This window comes from Anguilla rostrata, chromosome 3 (assembly GCF_018555375.3).
Source record: "Anguilla rostrata isolate EN2019 chromosome 3, ASM1855537v3, whole genome shotgun sequence".
NCBI classification, from domain to species: Eukaryota; Metazoa; Chordata; class Actinopteri; order Anguilliformes; family Anguillidae; genus Anguilla; species Anguilla rostrata.
In genome coordinates, this window is record NC_057935.1 from 44,707,859 (window position 1) to 44,729,887 (window position 22,029).

Sequence of the window (22,029 nt, forward strand, 5' to 3'; positions counted from 1 at the left end):
TTGTGAAGGACGCATCCATCTCCTACCCTGGTGACCTTCTCTGTTGTTCCGGTGAAACCCACCTGTTGCCATAGCTACCCTGAAGATTTGCATTAGCCATTTGGGTCCAAGCCTTAGAGAGGCTGCTTGTTGCTCTCCCGTTCTTTTCTGTAAGACGGGCACAGCTCCATGGGGAAAACGCAGTCTGATGAAAGTGTTTTGCTCTCCATGCTCTGTCAAGCGTGTTTGTAGTCAGTGTGCTTGAACCTGCCAGCGAACGGAACAGTGCCCTGGGGGTGACAACACACTGCCAAAACATTTCATGGATTTATTGCATCCCTGGTGTTCATGTCTGCCTCTACAGTAAACCAGGAAGCCCTTTCTTTATTCCAATGGGTTTACAATCAGAGGATTCCTATTTTCCCCGTGCGCCTGAGACATTTTGAGAGGATACAAACAGCTGTTACTGTTCAGGCAGAAGTATAGAAAAGCCAGGGTATAAAGATAAAGAGTTAATACCCCCAAAACCCTGTGATCTAGTACACTATCACATTATCAGTATCTATATTGATTTATATGATTTTTATTTATGATTTGGTTTAACATATAGACTACTATAGAATGTGTACTAGTTGAGAAATTCAAAATTGTAGTATGATGAACAATACAATTTTGTCCCTTTTACAATTGTAACACTGTTGCATTTTAGAAATTGAATATATTGGTTGCAGTGTATTACCATGGCTGGCCCTACAGTCATACACTTAAACCAGACCAATCCGTGTAGCATCCCCTCATCAGCTGACTGTCCCATCTCTTGGAGCAGCCAGATCCTGCTCCTCACAGTCTTGGCCTTCATACCCCAATGGTGGAACAACCTTCCCCAGTCAGTCAGGAAGGCAAATCTATTGTATGTTTCCTGTCACATTTTCAGACCACACCTGAATGTTTCAATTTAAAATAAAAAATGAAACCTTACCTAGCAGGTCATTAGGTATGCACCTTGGCAATTGCACCTAGGATATGATTTTCACTAGTTAACCACTTTGCCTATGGTTAGCTAGTGAAATCTCTACATCATTTTGGCTAAAAGCATCTGCCAAATGACTAGATTGTAAATTGTACATTTTTTATACACAATGACATGGTGTATTCCTACAGTGTTGGCCTGGTATTTAGATTTATTTAGATCACACAATTAAGTATATCTGTGATTTTAGAAACAATCTTAGCTAACTGCTGTTGTACTGACTGTAAAGGTCAGACAAATACATGGAGATCCTGTAAAGGCACTCATTTTCTGTTGATAAAGCTAACTAATTAGCTGAATAGGATTTTGTCCTGTGGCTACACCAACCAACTTTCCTTGAGCAAACAAATTTAACAACCAGTTGTTTTTCCAGCTATATTAAGTCAATCGTGTATCTAAAAGGTTTACAAATATCAAATTTGAAATTATTTTTATTGGGTACAATTAATGACATGGAATTTTATGTGTGGAATGTGTACCCATTTTTTCTGTTGGTTACACAGAATGGCATTTTATGACTATGCATTACATTGGTACATAAAGCATTATTTACATAAATTTTATACTCATTACTGTTATCAGAAAATATATTATACAGAATATTATACACACATCACTGTAAACGCCAATTAACCTATCAGTACATAACAAATGAATATGGACAAGAACTCCTGTGAAATATGTTCCTTTTCACGCAGGTTAACTCATGACTTTGGCTGTGTCTATTCCCTCAAACAGATATCTGGCTTTGTATGCCTACAAGCCCCAGAAGGCCGATGAGCTAGAGCTACGGAAGGGCGAGATGTACCGGGTAACAGAGAAGTGCCAGGACGGCTGGTTCAAGGGCACCTCCCTCTGCACAGGCGGCTCTGGGGTCTTCCCCGGGAACTACGTCACCCCCGTCTCCAGGTAACAGGCCTCTTCCCTGCTTCCCGCAGCCAATGGGATACAGGAGACACTGAAAGCTCAAGGCGTATCCTTCCTTCCATCTTCGAATGTAATAATACAATATGAAGAGGCTCGATAGATATGTTGCAGTGGGGCTGTTTTAGGACGTGGGGCCAGAGTTTGCGAATAACGGGGGAAATATCGATGAATCCGCGAGGTCCTCTCGGGCCCCGTTAAGCCCGCCCTTAACAATGGAGGCCAGGCGGCTGAAATTGTGCTGCCACATGATGATTGGAATATATGGGATGGAGGTAATAGCCCCCTGCCCCACGCCGGCTGATTAACTTATCGCCTGCGAGCGGCTCACAGCCGCCTGACACGCCGCGAGAAAGGAGGGGAAAAAAACACACTCAGTAGAAGCGAATCGCGGCCTGCAGGGGGTCAGTGGGTGTAGAAAAAGCTCCTGAAATCGGAGGGGGTTTCTTAATGGTTGCCTCTTTTGAGAGGATCACTTCAGGTGGCGCTCGCTTACCAGACTGCTATCACACACCACCGTTTCGTAAACGGCCATTACAGTAGGCCAACAGCTGCAGGACCCTTCAGTATTTTGCGTTCTCTTAACTAATCCTCAGCTGAGCTATGAAGTGTTGTACTGGCAATTTAAGACACTGGCGGATTGCACAAGAGTACTTGCAACTATTGCAAACTCTTTCCTCATTGCTGCTGAAAAGTTCCGGTACAGTACCAGACTGAATCCTGGCCAAATTTGTGAGCATCATTGTAATGAAGCCTTTGCAGTTACTTAATAATCTTTAATTTAAGAGCCCTGTTGTCATCGGAATTATATCTGAGAAGCAGCCATCTCTGCCAATGCATTCATGTGAAATTGACAGCCTTAGCCATGGTTTTCATATTTATTTAGTGTGCTTTTGGCTTTGATGCCATTTCCTTTGTATAGAAAAGCATACGCAAACCCCAAATTTCCTCCAAATCCACCCACAGTAACTGGTTGCTCAGAGCACTGAAAAGGACATTGTTATGCAATTTTAAAGACTTGAAGCCAGGACAGACTGCTTCTGGAAGTTTAATCAGTGGCTGGAATACAGGGATGTGCTGTACGTGCCTTCTGGAAGAGTGCAAACAGAAGGGAGAGTGCTGGAGTTTGCTCTGAATCTCAGAAAAGCTCTCAATATGATAATGAGTGTGTGGGTAGAGCTGGTATTCCCTTGCGTACTTTTGTTCTGCACACACACACACACACATGCGCGCAAGCACACACACACACACAGATGCATACATATGCACACCCACATGCTCACATGGACAAACACATGTACATAACACACTAGCATATGAACACATACACACATAATTACCAGTATACCCACATACAGGCATATGAGCATGCACACGCACACACACTCACACATGCACGCATACATGCACATACACATGTGCACGTACACCATTGGCAGGTGGAACATGTGACTGAGTGAACGCATATACCATTCTCTTAGTTCAGGGAAGCTAAGTCCCTAAGGTGGGTTCTTAACATAACAGAGAAGAAAGAGGTGGGAAAGATGCAATCTTCTCTGTGTCTCACTTAGAAGAATTCTGTGTAATTGGACACAATCCAGGAAAAAGGCGCGCATTTTTAGAAATGACTAATTGGCGAAAGTCTCACATTTTCATCTTCAGAGGACTCCGTGTCGGGTTAAATTGGCATCGCCGTACGAAATTACAGCCACATTACATCAGTTCAAAGACATCCTGAAAGGCTTTTGTTTTGCCTGCTTTAGACCGCATTTACAAATTTGGGCGATTTTATTCATTTAACGCTCATACAAATCACTGGTGTCACTGTACCCCTTGCCTTGCAGCTTAGAAGATTCTTGCAATAATACATGACCAAAAATCCTTAGACGATTTTAGCACGCTCATTGTTCTGAGATTTTTTGTTGTTTTGTTTTCATGAAATATGCCAAAAAGCTTTGTATATATAAATAATGCTGATAACAAGAAGTATTACAAATGCGTCTTATTTTTTGTGATACAAATACACAAAAATGGTCAGGGAGGTAAAGCCACAGTTTATTGACCAATCTGCTGCTAGGTTATTCATCTTTCTGTTTACATGCTTGTCAGTCCCACAAACTATCAAAAAACAGGTCCAGATTATTAGCGGTTGAAGTAAAAGCATTTATACGGCTCTACTGCTAGCTCACATGACCGTAATTCATCTAGCAGATTTCACACTGAAGACTTCTCAAAGAAGAGCCGCTGTCTGGGTTTAAAGTGTGTTGAGACAGGTGTAAATCCACTCACAGTTTATATACTGAACTGTAGAAGTGAGTGTAGCCCAGCCATCTTAGCTAATTAGTCTGGCTCCTTCAGCCACATTCTTCCCCACAATTCAGTTTAATTAAGGGCCTCTTAGCTTTTAATCTTCACAACCTTCAAGCACCAGCCATTTTACACAAACTTTGTTGAATTATTAATTAACATCCAGTTCCTGTGTCATAATTGGATAAAGTCACCCAGAAAACCCCAGCTGTAGCCAATGGGCAGAGATGACTTAGTCGATTTCAGAAACCGTTTTACTCTTCAGCCGACATTCACACGCACCATATTTCTTCCTACAGTGACAAGATGTCAATATGTAGCCAAAGGGATACAAAGATTAAAGAGGCAGCGGCAGTAGTATAACGTTGGCTGAATGAAATATGTTTACGAGGTTGCTGCATATATTAATGTCGTAATAATTTTGATGTAATGGATGTTTAATCATTAAAAGAAAATAAAAATTATGAAGATGTTAAATTTTTATTTGAAGAAGGTAAAAATACATAAGAATATATATGACTACATACTAAAAATGGCCACATAAGAATACATCATAATAAGAATGAACTGTTTAGGCTGTTTTTTGAGGTTGTCACTCGTCTCTTCTCTCCCCCAGGGCCCCGTTTGCTATGGGGCAATCCCGGGCGTGTCTCTCCAGTTCGGCCCCGGTGGCCAAGGTGGTTCCCAGCTCCCCTGGGTCTCCTGGGCCCTCCAGCCCAGTGCTTCTGGGGTCCTCCTCACGTTCCATCCCTCCGTTGGCCAACGCTGCCTCCCCCTCCTCCTCCTCTTCTTCCTCTCCGCAGCTGCAGCCTGCAGCGCTGCATCTAAAAAACTGCTTGCGCAGCCAGCAGACCTCTGGCCAGACCCGCACCGCCATGCAGCTGGGTGAGTTCAACCGCAGATCTTATAGACAAACCAGATGGTCTGCTTCTGCATTCCATCTGTACACGGATTTTATAGATTAACCAGATGGTCAAATCCTGCCTGCCTTCCATTTGTCCATGGATTTTATAGAATTACCAGATGGTGCGCTCCCATGTTCCATTCGTCCAGTTTTATGGACTAACCAGATGGTCAGCTTCTACCTTCCCTCTGTACTCAGTTTTTTATTAACTACAGGTTACAGGTAACAGGAGTTCCCGTGTTATATTCCAGCACAGATTTTATAGACTACTAAAATGGTCAGCTTCTATGTGAATTTTATCCTCTCTTTAGTAAATTTTCATGAAATTGCAGTTTTGCAGCACTAATTGAAATGATACAATCGTTCTTGTTTACAGACAGAACTTTAACCATGTGTGGGTTTCATCAAGTTTGCTAGTGTTTGTCATCCTCTTTCCTTTTTTCTTTCCTTTTCCAATAGCTCTGTTAATTCTTCAGAGAACAATAAGATCAGGAGGCTTCTGTACAAGCAGATACGGTGTTATCCATGCATAATTCCCAGGACAAACTAATAAATATACAGTAGGCCAGTTACACCATATGAGTGTCTGCTCCACCACCCCCCCCTCCTCCCTCCCACCTCCCACCTCTGGGAATTTTGAATAAACCTGGTTATTCCCAACACGCCTGTGAATATGACATCATGTGGGCTTGTTGGGTTCTTTGTTTTACATGTTACAGAGGCATTGTGATAGGCTTTAGCATTTCTGTCCTCTCTCACTCCCTGCTTGTCAAACTCCACGCCTGGTTTTTGTTACTCAGGGGAATAAGGTAATAGCATCCCTGCAGACTGGTGCTAACTTGTTTCCGTCCTCTCCATTCACACTGCTGGATGGGCCAGGACAGGAAACAGAGCTCATTTGATATCTTGAAAATGACATGCATTGGCTGTGATCAAAGTATGCATTAAAAGAAGTCTAAAACTGTTAGAAATCAAAGGACAAGGAGCAACATCGGACAAGGTTGTGTTTGTGGCTGTGGAGAGTTGAGAGTTCACATATTGGGCTTGAATGTTGTAGAACCCAAATGGTATTTGATAGACAACCCTAAATGCTCTTAACACACAAACTATCGCACATTTCAGTCATAACGACATTCCAAGTCATGGGTTTTTGATTTTATGGAGGTTGGGAGGCATGCTAAAGGATAGATAACAGTATATCAATAATAAATAAATCAGATTTTGGAGTTTGGGTTTTCAACACTATAATTATTGCTTTTCAGACAACACCAGTGTCTTCCCCATCTACCATGCCAGGACGAACACACACAGTTTGTGCATCAAGTCCAGTAGCTTTAAATAGGCACTTGACATTTATTAGCAGATCCATTTTGTCTGTGGAAGGACTTGTTACACCTAATGTCTCAACCAAAATATGGAGCAGTTCCACCTGACTTAAAGTGAGCAGTAGTGGCAACAAATATCAGCCTGTTGAAATGTATGCGACGTTTCACACTTGAAAAGTGCTCACTGCAAGACTAACATTTGATATATTACGTTAAATGTTGTTCAGAGATCTGAGGTTCTGGCGAGGAGGTTCTGATTAATTGTGAAATATTCTTGGGAGGCTCATGGTGCGAAAACTTGTTCCAATGGTCGAAACTGTCTGGTAATGAGCTAGCACCAAGGTTGCCAGATACCAAATGTGGCCAATCCTTGTCCATTTTGATGGTGCTCTATTTAAGCCTTTAAGCTGTTAAAACAACTGGATTTGGAAATTGTCGTATTTTAAAACAAATTCTCATTTCCCAAACAGCACTACAACTGGCTGTAAAGGAGTGAAACTTGAGCTGATCTCGTACTTAAAACAATCACTGACCACAGTGCAAATGAAATCATCTGCTCAAATTCTGGGAAGACAGATTGAATGGCTGAATGAAGGCCTGATTTTATGAATGATTTCTTGTTCTCCTGTTCTGTTCTGCCAGTGCACAGTCCTCCTGCAGGCAGTCTGGAGCGTCCCACTGCTGCTGTCCCCCCTCTGCGTCCCCACGGCTCCCCCACCCGCTCTCCTGGGCCCTCTTCTCGTCCTCTCTCCATGGTGTCTCCCCAGCACTCTCACCAGCCCCCCTCCCTGTCCCCCGCTTCCATCCGACCCGCCATCCCCCTCAGTTCGGCCGCCTCCGCCATCACCCCGCCCAACGTCAGCGCCGCCCACCTCAATGGCGAGGCGTCGGCTGGCTTTCCGCAGGCCCCCCCCTCCCCTGCCCACCCGCAGGGCGCCACTGCCAGCCTGCCCAAACTAGAGGAGAAGAAAGCTGAAAAGGTGAGTCCATCACTTTCTGTCTCTGTGACCTGTGTGTCCTGTTTTTGCGTAACTTGCTTCCTATCTCTTCGTCCCTCACTTCCTGTACTTGCATCTCTTGCTTCCTGTCTCTGCGGCCCTTGCTTCCTGAGACTACATCCCTCATTTCCTGTCTCTGTCTATTTATGTGCCACTTGTTAGACCTGGATATAATCATCATTTATCCTTAACTTTGCAAGAAAATGTGAATGTCCTTTTTCTATGTGAAAAGAGTTTGTCAAGTTAATTTTGGGTTGATTTAGGTGAATCTGCTAAACTACATTTGTTAAGAAAATAAATCCAAGACTTGTATTTAATTAAGTCAAAGGAGAAATGTTGATTGTATCCTGGCCTTTGTGTCCGCATTTCCTGTTTCAGTGAGTCTGCATTTGCTGTCTCTCTGTCCTTGATGGTCGATTGCTGAGCACAGATGCACTGATGAGTCTTCAAAGCAGCCATTCTCTTATTCGCTGTGGTTCTGTCAGGGATACAGATTTGAATGCTCATAATGGGTTTGCGTTATAAGAATGTCAGCTTCGAGCAGATGTTCAGACAGACTCGTTATACAAATAAAGGAACTGTCAGTGCTGTTGGCACAAGCAATACTAGCTCATTGTATATCAGTAGCCGTGGCAATGGTTCTGATAACAGGGGAGGTGTAGGCCAGCTGGGTCTGGCCAATTAGTCTTCTATTCAGTATCAGAGCATTGTATTCAGAAGTCATTTTTCAATCCTCCATTAGTTTACCTCACATATTAATAATTTGGAAATGAAATCTGTTTTGATTTTCAGTGACAAAATATTTCATGAATCCCATCCCACTTAATGACTCAAGGCTCTGGTATGGTAGCATATCTTGTCGAGCATATTGGTATTTGCAGTGACTGTTGTGGCTACTGTGCATTGTGTAAACTGTCTTCTTACAGACTGTAGAAGCTAACAATTTTTGGTTGGTTCAGCTGCCCTCATTGTGTATCTCATTGTCCCGCTGCTTTGTGTTGCTTGCAAATCACCAATTCTAAGCTGTCTGCATCCGCCTGGTGTTTATCAGCATCTTAAAAATCACTCGGTACAAAATATCTGCTGTGGAGCAGTTTATTGTCTGTGGCAGCCAGATTTTAACAGGCTTGATGGTAGAGAATCACGTGTGTGTACAAGCAGGGACCTTTTTTCTGTTCCGTACTATAACCGGGCACATGCACATGCGCAGACAGACACCAACATGTGATGATGCACATGCCCCCTGCCCAGAGACAGCAAAAGTGCCCTTTTGGTTGCAGCGTATCTTTTTAAACAACAGGTACCCTGTGCAAGTTCCAGCGTGTTTTGGCTGCAGAACATGATTCGTAATTTATTGAGACAACCACAATTAAAGAAATAAACTTTTTCTAACCTACTAACTGTTTGGGGGGGGGCGGCGGGGCAATAAAAGAAATACCATTGAATAGGTTTAAAGTTCCCCTATGAGATTGGAGAAAATGAACAGTAAAATGCAGGAGGGAGATCTGTGAAGAATCTTGAAAGGGAAACTGACACATTCAGTCTATGCCCTTGCTCCTCTGCTGCTAGATGTCTCAGTGTTGATTATGCACCATGAATGAGCTCTAACACACCTCTAGTGAAAGCACGCAGCTCACAGAAAAGGTGGTGGAAAAACGAGGCTTAAGGCACCAGGCTTGTAATCAGGAGGGTTTCAAGTCTAAATGCAGGGCAGAACAATGGCTCTATTCCCCTAAGCAGAGCAAATATCCATCTGTGAATACAGGTTAATTGTGCCAGCTCTTTACAGTTCCATGGGTAAGGGGCTATGCTCACCAGCAGAGATTGCATGATTACTATTCCTGCTGCTAGATTGTTCATGTTCTTCATTTTGTTGAAAGGATTAATTTAAAATTGCTCTCTTAAAAATGGCAATTGTTGTTTGGTCAAGTTACATAGGCTTAAATCAGGAATAGTGAATTGTGTGTGGTAAAGGCAGCAGACAATAGCGAGGGATGCAAGGTCATTTCGAGGAGAAACCCTTCCCCTGGGACACGCTGAGACATGGATTGATGCTCTATACACACACCTCGCAAAGCTACAGAGCTGCACTTCGAGTCTCTCCATGAGGTATTTTCCACAACATTAATTATATGGGTCATAAACCTATCCTGTATGTAGTGTGGTTTCTGGGATGGAACTGGGTTTATTGGTGTCTGTAAGTGTGAATTACAGTTACTATTTAATTACATTTTCAGTTATTTGTTGGAATGTTCCAGCTTGCACTAAGGGTGCAGTTATTGGTGTGCTTATTGTAAAAAATAAATTTGTGTTGAACGTCTTATGTCATAAAGCCACATCAAAGAGCCATATACCATATAAAAGTATAATAATAATAATAATAATAATAATAATTTTACAATTGCTTTAGTATGTCCAACAGTTAGCCTTGGAGTTACTTTACAACACTGTATACCCAAAATGTACTTATCCAGACTGACGGAGTGAGATAGATTTGGCAACAGACAATCAGCTCATTTTGAATCTCCCTGACCAACACGTTATGTGAAGATGGAGCCAAGAAAATTTTTATTTTATTTAATGCTTGCTGTGAAACTGTACTGTCATGTGCCAAGGATAGCAGAAACGATTCAGTACCCACTAGAAAATGTTAATTTTTTTTTTGTCCACCTTCAGTCAGTTGTTTTGTCTGTTTCATGTCAGTGGCATGGGTCTCAGGCTAGGCATTCTAGGCATGTGGGCATTCTCGGCATCCCTGTCCATCACAAGCATTCCGCGCCAGGGTCGCTCCCTCTCCACACTGACAGAGGCCGGCACGCTTCGGGTAAACACAGAGCTCATCTGTATGCAAGGCCTCAGCTGTAAGCACGTCTTCCCTCTGTTTGCAATGGGACAGCGTACAGAGCCAGACTGGAAGAAAAACTCACTGTTACTGTTCAGCTCCCTGTGGCGTAACACTTCCAAAGATAAATGTGGCTCTGTGCTGAATGTCCTCTTGGTGTCCTCCACATTGCAGCCAGTCGGTCTCCCTTGGCATTTTTTATTATTTTTTTTGGAGACCTTGACATTCCAAGTGTTTGGCTCCAGCGTTAGTTTATCCTCATTCGCACACCTACTGATGATTGTTTTTAGTAGAAATATGTGTATTGGCTACTTTGATGCAGCTATCCTGTGTAAATGTTCAAAGCCACACCATATGTGTATACTGGTACTTTGCAGCCATTTCACAGGTGCTCTTATCCAGAGCGACTTAGTGCTGTCGATGATTGTGGGCATCATTAACAGCAGTTGATTAAACAACTGACATCCACTGTGGGCTGTAGTTTTTGTAAGTAAATGTGGACATGCATCACCTTGAGGGGGATTGTCAGCTTCCTCAGTGAGCTGTGAGAAGTTACTATCCAGTAAGACTCGTTACGCCATGTCTTGTGACTTTTTGTTTCAACTGGCATGAAAATTTCAGTATTTAAACCAAATTTAAAATATTTTCTCCAAAAAGTTAGTGAGCTGTTGTTATCTATATATGTTATTTCATGCTACCATTTCAGAGAAAGAAACTATTTTCCCTGGGATAGGTCTGTACTGTAAGTGTATCCTTGTGGTGTGCATCAAGCCACCTAGTGGTCAGTCTGTGTACTGCACCAGAGACAGCATGTTCTGACTGTTGTGATCCCTTCTTGGAGCAGGGAGCAAAAATGAAGTGCATAGAATATCAAAAAGGTGCACGTCAATGAAAGTGACTTGAGTAAAGGAAATGGTGTTCTCCGTCTGTTATGTACTACAGAATATCGACATTTAAACATGGATGCTTATGAGTAATCGTTATCAGCATTTTTTCATATTAGCTAGGTTCAGCATTTTAATTGGTAGATGAGGGAATCATGTATTTTTTCAAATAGATAAAGTGAGTGAAGCCTCATTAAGTCATTCCAATGCACAAATCAATATATTAAATATAGTATTTTAGAGTACAGAATTATGAAACAGAACAGCATATGTACTTTGTGAGTTTGTTTCAGTGCTCTTGTAAAATCAATTATTTTAATAACATTAGCTCACTGTCAAAATCATATGCCAAAAATGTCTATTGATTATAATGACAGAAAACCAATGTCTACTGAGACAGACAGAGATTCACCATCATAATAACATTTACGGTCTGACTGGCCATTTCCAGTATGTATGAATGCGGAATGTTTTAGCACTGTGTGTGTACGTGTATGTAATTGTATGTGTGTGTGTGTGTGTATATGTGTGTGTGTGTTTTCTGCTGTGTTCAGCAACAGTATGTGATCCCTCTCTCTGCAGAAAGAGAAGAAGAGTGGAGGCCTGCTGAAGCTTCTTTCTGGGGCAGCGGCGAAGAAGAAGTCTCGTTCGCCCCCCTCCGTGTCCCCCACACACGAGCCCCAGCCGCAGGCGGGGCCCGAGCCCCCGGTTCAGGGCGCCATGGGGGCCCTGGGGCCCGAGCTGCACCCGGCTTCAGGCCACGGCCGCGCCGGGTCCTGCCCCATCGAGAGCGAGATGCAGGGGGCCATGGGCATGGAGCCCCTGCACAGGAAGTCCGGCTCCTTGGACCTCAACTTCTCCGTCTCGCCCCCCTCCCGCCAGCCCTGCTCCTCGCTGCTCGCCCTCCGCCCCGAGCCGAAGCCTCTGTCCCGGGAGAGGTGGGTCTCAGTCACGCCCTCCTCCTGAAACAGTCAACAGTCACCCCAAAGTGTATTTGTAAAATACATTTAAAATGGTGGAAGTGTAAGTTGCTTTGAAGGTGTCACAGAGGTGTAAACCACATAGGGGTGAGCAATCTGTGTTGTGTATGAAAATAGTATGAAATATTCTCACAAATACACAGTTCAAATACGGATACACAGACCCTACATTACATGTCACTGTCTTTGCTGGTTTTCATAGGGAAGAAAGTGAAAAGCGACGGAGGTTCCTGGTGCAAAATGTTACAGTTATGAGCAAATGTTCCTTAAAATTTCAGTCCTGGCAAAAAAACTAACTTATTTGGTTTTATATTCATAAAAGTGATTAACAAATGATTTCTCAGGATTTGCAGCTGGGAAATAGACAATATTAGGAAGTTTTTTTAACAAAGTTTTCTATGCATGGAACAGCTTGTGATGTTATGTTATATTGACAAAGATTGATCCTTGTGGTTTTGAAGTTTGTCAGTAAATGATGAATTTAGCTGGGCTGAATGGCATGTTCTTGGAAGGATGCTTTCTTAAGTTCTTATCTACGTACTGATTTGTTTGTTTAATTGCTGACAGCTCTTATTAATAGTTTGAAACAGTAGGATTGGCAGGACTGGCTGGCCTGAGCTTGTTTCCTTAATGGACCTGTGAGTTTGGGCCTGGAGGAGAAGGCGTGTCTGGCTTCAGTGATGGATAACGGTGGTCGGACTGTTGAGGTGCAGCCGTCCTAGGTTCTCTTGGCTGACCACTGCTGTCTCTGTCTCTAATGAAGAGGAATCATTGCAGCCCTTATCCCCTCAGTACACTAAAGCTACTCCCAGACATGGATGGCAGGACCCTCTTCCACTGCACCGTAGCTAGGGACGGGCAAAAGTACACCGAAGTGTATTTTGTTACATCATGCAAGATACCTCCCAAATAAATGTGTCTCAACTACATTGATAATAGCGGACGGGTATGTAGCTTTGCAGGCAACACAGAGGTACTGTATAAACCACACAAAAAGGGGCCAGCAACTGGTATACTGGTGAAGTGCATGCATACAAATACATATTTCAGATACATGCATTTGAAATACCACCCAGCCCTGGGCACAGCTCACCAGAGAATTAATTCCAGAAGGTCAATTTCATTTTAATTCTTTTTTTTTCAGTCAGTACTGAATTGGAAACTTTCCATAAGATTCGGTGCGGATTTTCAGTTCAATTCAGTTAATTGTGTTTCACTTAATTTCCTGAGTTGGCTGAAATTTTAATGGATTTGTCCCCCCTCCTCAACCCTTACTAAATTGTCTGGAAGATTTCATGAAATGACAATACATGTTTTGTATTGTGTATGTGACACGCTCCGCTGACTTCACACCACAGTAACTCCAGAAAATATGTTCGTCAGCAGGGGAGGAGGCTGCTGACTGCGTGTTTCACTCTGTTTGCATACACACACAGTAAAAAGTTCAGTGTTAGCACGACTCATATAGTTTGTAGAAGCCCAATAGGGATCACCCATACTCTAAATGTGCACTGTGTCACATTTAATACTGAACATTTTATAGTGGAGGTGATGCATAGTCCTTCCAAGACAAAGGTAAGACACCATCTTCAGTAGAACTTCCAGATGCCATCCTTAAACAATTAGCTATAAAGCAGAGCTCCGGTCCTGGAGGGCTGGTCTGTGTTCTGGCTTTTGTTCCAGCCAGGTACCTTAGTTTTAGTTTTCTGTCAGCTCTATAAACTGTTCCGGTTCACTCTAATACTTGAGTATAATCTTTAGGATACATTGCAGTCTGCGGCACTAGCTTGTGTTTACTACCACCGATTTGTGGGGGTGACTAAAGGCTTGTATCGCACACCCCTGATTGGGTTTATGTTCATACAACTGCACAACTGGGAGTGCTTTATTCCACTTACATTATGTCTGCTTCCAATCAAAATAGTTCAGTATTCAAGTACAATTAAACAACATTGCTGTAGTGTTGTGTTGTTTCTACAGGTAATTTTTAACTTTTTTGTTGGTATTTCAGTTGTCAACATTAAAGAGCCTTGCTTATTAAATGGAACTTGATATGGAAATTTGAAAAGGTCACTTTGCTGGAATTAGTTACCTCATAACTACTCACTACTTTTCCTACTTCATAGCGATGCATTATGCCACTGTTTCTCCTTGCAGGATATAGGAAAATAATCAGATACCCTTTAGACCAATCAGATTTGAGTACTTAATCAAACCATGATATAATAACCACTGCGAACCTGTCAGAAGGATATAGAGCAGTGATGGAAGTGTAAGGCCTCATGAACAGCTAAATAGGTGGCCTGCAAGTGCTACCATTGACTACAAGTGTCACACGGATCAAGCAATTTGAAATTCTGAACTCCAGGACAGACAAAATCACTGCCCATGAATATGGATTTGCAGAGCAGTTTCTTTCCACTGTATCGTGTGACAGGCGTCTGCAGCAGGCTCAGATAAACAGATGTGACGAGTTTCAGATTCAGTTTGGATATCTCAGTCCTTGCAAAAAGTTTTCACTTTGGGCTGAAGTGCTCTGATCATTCATGTCTGTGATGAGTAAAATGATCAATCGATTTTCCTCTCCCTCTGAAGGCCTGTGGCATAACCAGCCAGCGCAGCAGGAACGCAGCTGCAATTTTACAAGAGCTAATATAGGCTTTACTCTGTAATTACAGGGACTAAATCCATAGCCCCGCCATGGAAAATCAATTCAGGAATGACATGCATTTCGTTCTTTTGATATCCATTGTTAGCTTCCTCTGATGCGCATGACAGTTCTCGGTATTCCTAATGATAGCCTTTGATTTAAAAAGTGCTCGAAAATCGAATAATATTGATGTAGATGTAGCTGAAATGGTTATAAAAAACGAGGTATCTTGTTAAGCCTGAATAGTGTTTGTAGAAATGCCACGTTCTGGGCATATCTGGTTTTGTGTACGTGGGTGTGGGCGATGGGTGTGATCAGATATGTGAAACGCAGGAATACTGGGCAGACGCTGTGCGTGTATTGGCTCCTGCTGCCATCTGTATGAGTGTAAGGACGTGAGAAGCAGATGGAGACACTTGCCAGGTTTGCATCGTGCCGGCTTGCAGTGCGACAGAACACCATGCTTAGTGAGAGTAACACCGCGTGGGACCTCTTACATTCTCGTGCACGAGGGAACGAGATGAAATATCCGTGTGCTCTCGGCTGAGGCCGCCCTTTCAACAGTTCTGTTGTTCAGCCATTTCAGAGACATTGCAGGGTGGCCATACCATTGTGAAATCCTATCTCGCTTAGGCACCTTTTGTTGTTTGAACAGTGAAATTAAACAACTCCATGCCCGCTTTTCGGAAGTTACATGAAATAGGAATTATAGGGCTGTATGTGCAGAAAGTGTATAGTGTTGAGATATACTGTAACTAAGCTCTGGAACAGGGATACTAAAATCTGGCCCTTGAAGCCAGTGGTACTGCTGCTTTACTTTTCTATCTGAGAAGTAATTGAGTGATTAATGTCACCGATTGGCCAGATTCTACTCAACTGGTATCTTAGATCTAAATTAGTCCCTGATTAGAGGGGATGGATGAAAACCAGCAGTAATGCTGCCCTTGAGGGCAATATTTGAATATCCCTGCTCTGGAATGCACAAGTCCCATGTCATTTAAGAACATTCCAATGTTAAAAAAAGACTTTTTGACACAAATTTCATAACCAGGTGATTCTAAACTAGGGGTTGGCAACCCTGGTTTTGGAAAGCCACAGTGTCGGCGGGTTTTTGTTTTTTGACATTTTGACATGCAATGTATGCAAACCTAAGAAACAAAGTGAGGTAACGTTGTAGTAAACTGCTTTAATTGATTAAATGAACACTTACAACAGTTACAACAGAAAGCACTGTTTGATTGACAGAGGACAAGGTCCTGCACATAGATGGATGATTGATTTTGCATTGTCGAAGATAGTGACAAGTAGCTGAGAGTATAAATGTGATATACATGTATGTTTTGCACTGAAGAGTCTAAAAAGCTCTATTTTTGTCTAAGCTAACCATAAGAAACCAACATCATTAGGAGTAATTTGTCAAAGGCACACTCATAGCAACACTATCTTGACAAGTATGGTTTTACACCTATCATGCTTTTGGTTTCATGTATTATAGTTTCCAGATAGTAAAAATAACATTGTCTTGCCTTTGGGTGAATTTTTCTTTGAGGTGCTATTGGTAGATTATTCAGCTCTGGGTAGTGATATGCGGGCCCTCAATCTGCCATCTCTCCTCAGGTACCGCGTGGTGGTTTCCTACCCACCTCAGAGCGAGGCGGAGATCGAGCTGAAGGAAGGCGACATCGTCTTCGTGCACAAGAAGCGAGAGGACGGCTGGTACAAGGGCACCCTGCAGCGCACAGGCCGAACCGGCCTCTTCCCGGGCAGCTTTGTGGAGAGTTTCTGAGGGCGAGGCCCTAGGGGGGGCCCTACAGGGAGCACAAGCAGCAACAGGACAGCCCCAGGAGGGGTCCTTTACCTAAACTGCCCCTCAGCTCCTCGCTTGAAACATCATGGAAAGGGCCATTGGTGTGAGTGTATCTGCTTTCACTGTCGGAAGAAAGCCCAGATGCGGGTGCGCCCAGAGGCCATGTAATAGCACCTCTTGCCTTTCCTGACCTCCAAACATCGTCAGAATGACACAATTGAGCACAAAGATAAGAGGAAAATCCCAAGAGTTCACTGCCGTTATTAGGAGTGATGTTGTTCTCTCCCTTGAAGTAAGAAAGCACAGGTAACTCTCCAGGCTTGGTTGTGGTCAAATACACCCCTGGGAGGGAAGAAAAAATACTCAAATGTGTTTTGTTCCAAAATACCTCCCAAGTAAATGTATATTTAACTACAATCAACATGGTAGCAGTATAGGTCACTTTGCAGGTGGCACAGAGGTATAAACCATAAAAGAAAAAGAAGCAGAGTAACCGTATTACACATGAAATGCATACATGCGTATACATGCGTTTATCCCTGACCATTGGTGAGAGACACGCAGTCCAATACGGAGAGACCAGGAATACATAACCACCGCCCCTCACCCACCCTCCTCTGAACTCCCCAGCCATACAGTGGTCCACCGCCTGCAGAACCTTTGAACCTGGGGCCACCAACACAAGAACCAGCCTCCCACCATGGCACAGGGGACCTAACCTCCGCTGTCACATGGGACAGCTCAAAGCTTTTGCAAATGTAGTGTTTTTCCCCATCTGTATTTTACTGTAAGTTATTATGAAACGGCTGCAGTAACCTGGAAAGAACCCCCCTGCTTGGGTCAGACATTTTGGGTGTCAGCAAAATACCTCTGAAATAAATGCATCTGTAAACTACAATCAAAATGGTGTAGGCATAGGTTGTGGGTTACTCACAGTAGACACAGCAGGTGAGCTGATGATCGCTTTGTTGGGATCCACATTCACACGGTGTGTACACAAACCTTGCCCACGATTCCCTGCTCAGATAGCTGCTCATTACTGGCCTTGACACCTGGTCAGGAGATCTATGGTAACAGTAGTTACTCACGAATACAGAGCCAATTTCCACAAACAACATTTTCTACAAGAGCAAAGGCAAGCCCGCACTGATACACAAATAAATAAATAATGTATAAATAAACTTGGTATAGTATATAAGCACTTCTCCAATTTAGGAAGAATGGCTTGTTGAGATGACAGCCAAGGAGTTCCTAGCAGAGCACATGGCGCTTCAGTGCTCAAATCTTTAACAGCACAGTTTTTGTCTCAAGCACAACTTTTCAGCAATTCCCAGCACATCCCCCATGTACATCTGGCCAGCCTGGATGTTCGCGGACACAGTTCCTTGTCCAGTGTCAGGAGTACATTTTAAAGGCGTAATCAGAAGTCGTTTTTAAAATGAAAAAGATGGAACAGTGTGGTAGTAATAGTTGCTGAAGTTGGGATATATAGTCAGTGAAGTTATTATGTACTGGCTGGGGGAAAAGTAGAATTTTTAACTGCATGGCATGGGGTTTTAGTCTATATAAATTTCTTTGTCCTGTATGTGTCTTGTAGATACAATGAAATGGTTGGAGTTCTTTTGTTGCTCTTTGACAAGCTTGATGAAAAAGCTGGCAGGACTGTCATAAGAGGAGCAGAAATACTCCTGGATGTCATTTTCATTCTGGTTCCTGCTCAGTCTGTGTGAGGAGGACATTTTCTTCCTTGTGGTGCGTTGCAGGAAGGTGTGAGGTGAGTTTCCCTGCCAAGGCACAGAGTGTCTGACAGCGTGCTGGTACTATTCCAGGCAGTCGGATACCTCCCGCAGACTGAGAGACTAGGAGCTGTGACAGAGGAGCTGTGTGTGAATAGCTAATTTCCTGTGTATGAAATGATGAGGCACGGTCCTTCATTTCTTACGCCTGCCATGTTGCCAAAAGTAATGAAGTGGCTGTACTCCTGATGGGAAACCACATGCCTCCTTATAGTCACAGGATTTCACTCTCATTTAACCTTGCCTTTGCCCGTTACATCTTATGAGTGGCACAAACCTGGTACAGTCAATATAGCTATTTCAGATTGATTACGTTTTAGTCTAAAACACTTGTACGCACATTTGTTGGTAATCATAATATGAATAAAATGGACTTGGTTGAGTTCTATCAGCAGAAAGGCGTAGGATAGGTGGAAATGAGTAAAATAAGGTAAATTAGGGGAAGTGTCTATCAAGAAGTGCTGTTTCTACCCAGAGAGTTGTTAATGTATGAAACAGCTTGCCAAGTCACATTGTAGAATCCCTTAGTTTGTTCAAGTCCAGGCTTGACTCAGTGCTAGATGCTTTCTAATATGTAGGAAGATAAGGGGATTAGCTGGGGTGAATAGCATGCTCCTGTAATTATGTGTTCTTATGCTTTTATGTTCTAATGACCATGATCACCACCTCTTATGGAAATAGAAACTGAGACTTCTACATCTCATCATGGTGATAGTTCACTAGGAATGGTTTGGGCTCACAGAAAGAGTAATTTGGATCGAGAAAATGGACTGGTAGTTACAAGTGAGGCAGTGGATTGAGATTGGATAGTTCGCTCGCAGTCTGGCCTTGTTCGACTGAGTTATGGACTCATGGGAGTATTTGACCTGTGGTCCAGTAGCTCCCATGCCAGGAATACAATAACCAGAGACATTATGATGGATAATCTTGTCCTGAGATACAGGTCTTATAGTGAAACTATGTCCTGTTCTCCCATAATAATAATTTCTATTTAGTCTTTTTGAGGGAGAGAGCTTCAGCCTTCATTAATGACAGGAAATTGGGTGCAGGTGCTGAAAGGTAACAGATTTATGGGTCCCAACCCATTTTTTTGCATTACTGATCCTTTCTGTCTGCGTCTAGAACTCTGTGGCTGTTCTGAGGTCATGTCCGCTTCAGTTCCAAACCAGACTCCTTTGCATAAATATTAAGCACACGAGATGAATCAGACCTTGACTTGTTGAAAACAGTTCTTTTGACTGAAGTAATTTCTTGAATTGTGTTACTTTTCTATTCTCTGCCTATGATGATTAGGACTGTTGGATGTAAGGCACAATCTAAAATCTAATGATGCCATTTTCCTCACACTTACCCAAGCAGGGGGGACAGAACACTGCAGCTGCCAGCCATTTTGGTATTACTGTTCTCCAGCATTTATGTGTGTCTGTGACCCATTCATACTGTTCCACACTTGTGTTGAGCTTGTGTGTGCCACAGAGAAGGGGTCGAATCACCACAAAAGCACATGCTTAATTATTGGTAGTACTTTTACGTTCTTGAAAACAAGTATATGAGTATATAAATATATATTGTTGCAGTGTATTCTGGCAAGAGTTTAAGGCCAAGCCTGCACTTTGAGGAATTGATTTTCAAATCTGGTAATATTGCATTTGGCCTTGTGATCATTTACCTGCCATTTTATATCAACAACCTGTGGTTTATTTGTTTGTTTGTTTTTTTCAGTGAAGTGCATTTTAGCAATAAATGCCTTTTGTTTTAAAATTCATGGGTGATTGTCATTTACTGTATACACACACACACACACACACACACACACACACACACACTCATATATGTATATATATATATAGGAGCCATGTCACTCAGTAATAAATATGGATATGTCATAAATGGTTATATTTTCTAAGTGTGAGAAACCAGTTTGTGAAAATGATCACCACAAGGCATTCAGGACTTTTGATTATTTACTATTTTTATGAAGTCATTTAAATCGAGACAGGAGCCGGTACCAAGCTGTCATCCAGTTTCTTGTTTTTATAAGCACTTTCATGGTTTGTAGATTGTTTATGCATTTGCACCACAAATGGCCTTTTTTTGGGAATAACACAAACATTGTATTAGAAGATCTATTTAACACCATTATATTGTGATAAAAAGTTTGACCTTGCACTCTAAAATTTAAGTTGATTTATTGATTTTTTTCGCATTTAGTTCACACACATTTTCCATATTTACTGGTGTTCCGATGGATCACAGTTACAGCATATACGCTAGTAGAGATTATTTGCACCAAAATTTTAAGAAATCTGGATAAAATCCTGAAACCTGAGACTGAAATCTTCATCATCCCTCATATCGGAAAGGGCCAGTTACTCTCCAGGAACAAACATTCCTGTCAGATCCAGTCCCCCTTTCTCCAGATCTCTATCAATTCTCATTAGAGCAGACTAGTATGTGACCTTTCCCTTGTGCCATTTGGCCCTCCCCTCTCATCACTGTACGCTCTGCTAGGAGGCAGTGCTGTAAACTTTGACATTGTCGGTGACCCCTACACCCTCGGCCAATCAAATCACTAATCTGTCACTGCTAACCTGCTGCCACCAACCCTATGACAGTTGCAGGCCAGGCTAAGCACACCCACTTCTCAACATCGCGTTTTCATTTTTCAACGCTGCTGTAGATGCCTGGGTAAGGGGGTAGAAGCAAGGTTGTTTTCAACTGACCCTGGGGAACGTCTGGAAGGGGTCATGGACCTTCCTCTCAAACTGGTCTGTCTGGGCCTTCTTGATAGACATTTGCGGTCCAATGTGCAACAAGAGAGCCTGCGAAATTAGAAATTCAACATCTTCCTCCCAGAAAATGAAAATGACAAAGCCATTTCCTTACTGCAGATTACTGCGGACGAATGAGTGGAAATGTCTGTCCGGTATGTACAATCTAAATGTAAATGCAGTTGATTTTTTTTCGTTTCCTGATGGCCAATGAGGTTGCTTGGATGTGAGCGTTGTTATAGGATTTGTCATTCTGTTCATATGAATTGCATCACAGGGTTAAGGGGAGGTTGAAATTACTATTGGCTTAGGTCTGGTAAACAAATCTCAAGGTGAAGAAAGCTCACTGTTTCTTAATGGAACCTAAACACCACAGTATTAGGTTTGCCTCATTTTACTGTTCAAAAAAATACTGTAACAATGTTGTGTTTTGAAAACTGCAGTAGCATTCAGGCAATGAAAGTCTTATGGAATATATTTTTTTTCCCCTCCAGAGGCTGTTGACAGAAGCATTGAAAGTCATCGTGGTCTTGATCTATTCCCCGATGGTTTGGCAATATTTGGCTACGGCTGTAAAATGGCTCACCTTCAGCCTGTTACCACCATCATAAATAAATTAAGTCAGTAGCTACGGCAGATATTGATCAAGATTTCACTGTCTCTCACAGACAATTCAGGTCTCTGGCTGCCCTCCAGAATTTTGAAAAGCAAGCTGTTTGACCAAGGGCAAAGCTGTTCAGAACATTCAACTTTGGGAAAAAACCGCAAGGCATCAAGTTAAAAATCACAAGGCTCCACTCAGGGTCCTAAGGCTGTACACTTGAGCATGGTT

The 22,029-nt window shown here is 42.6% G+C and overlaps 1 protein-coding gene across 1 annotated transcript in view; it reads left to right on the forward strand.

The window, feature by feature from the left end:
- The window catches only part of LOC135250969 (E3 ubiquitin-protein ligase SH3RF3-like), a 121,102-nt gene extending 100,924 nt beyond the window's left edge, over positions 1-20,178 (forward strand). Inside the window, exons 6-10 of the mRNA XM_064327862.1 lie at positions 1,748-1,918; positions 4,857-5,125; positions 7,112-7,449; positions 11,776-12,131; positions 16,441-20,178. Of these exons, the coding sequence (XP_064183932.1) occupies positions 1,748-1,918; positions 4,857-5,125; positions 7,112-7,449; positions 11,776-12,131; positions 16,441-16,609 (1,303 nt within the window). The 3' untranslated portion in view covers positions 16,610-20,178. The remainder of the gene's footprint in view (positions 1-1,747; positions 1,919-4,856; positions 5,126-7,111; positions 7,450-11,775; positions 12,132-16,440) is intronic.
- The last annotated feature ends 1,851 nt before the right edge of the window (positions 20,179-22,029 follow it).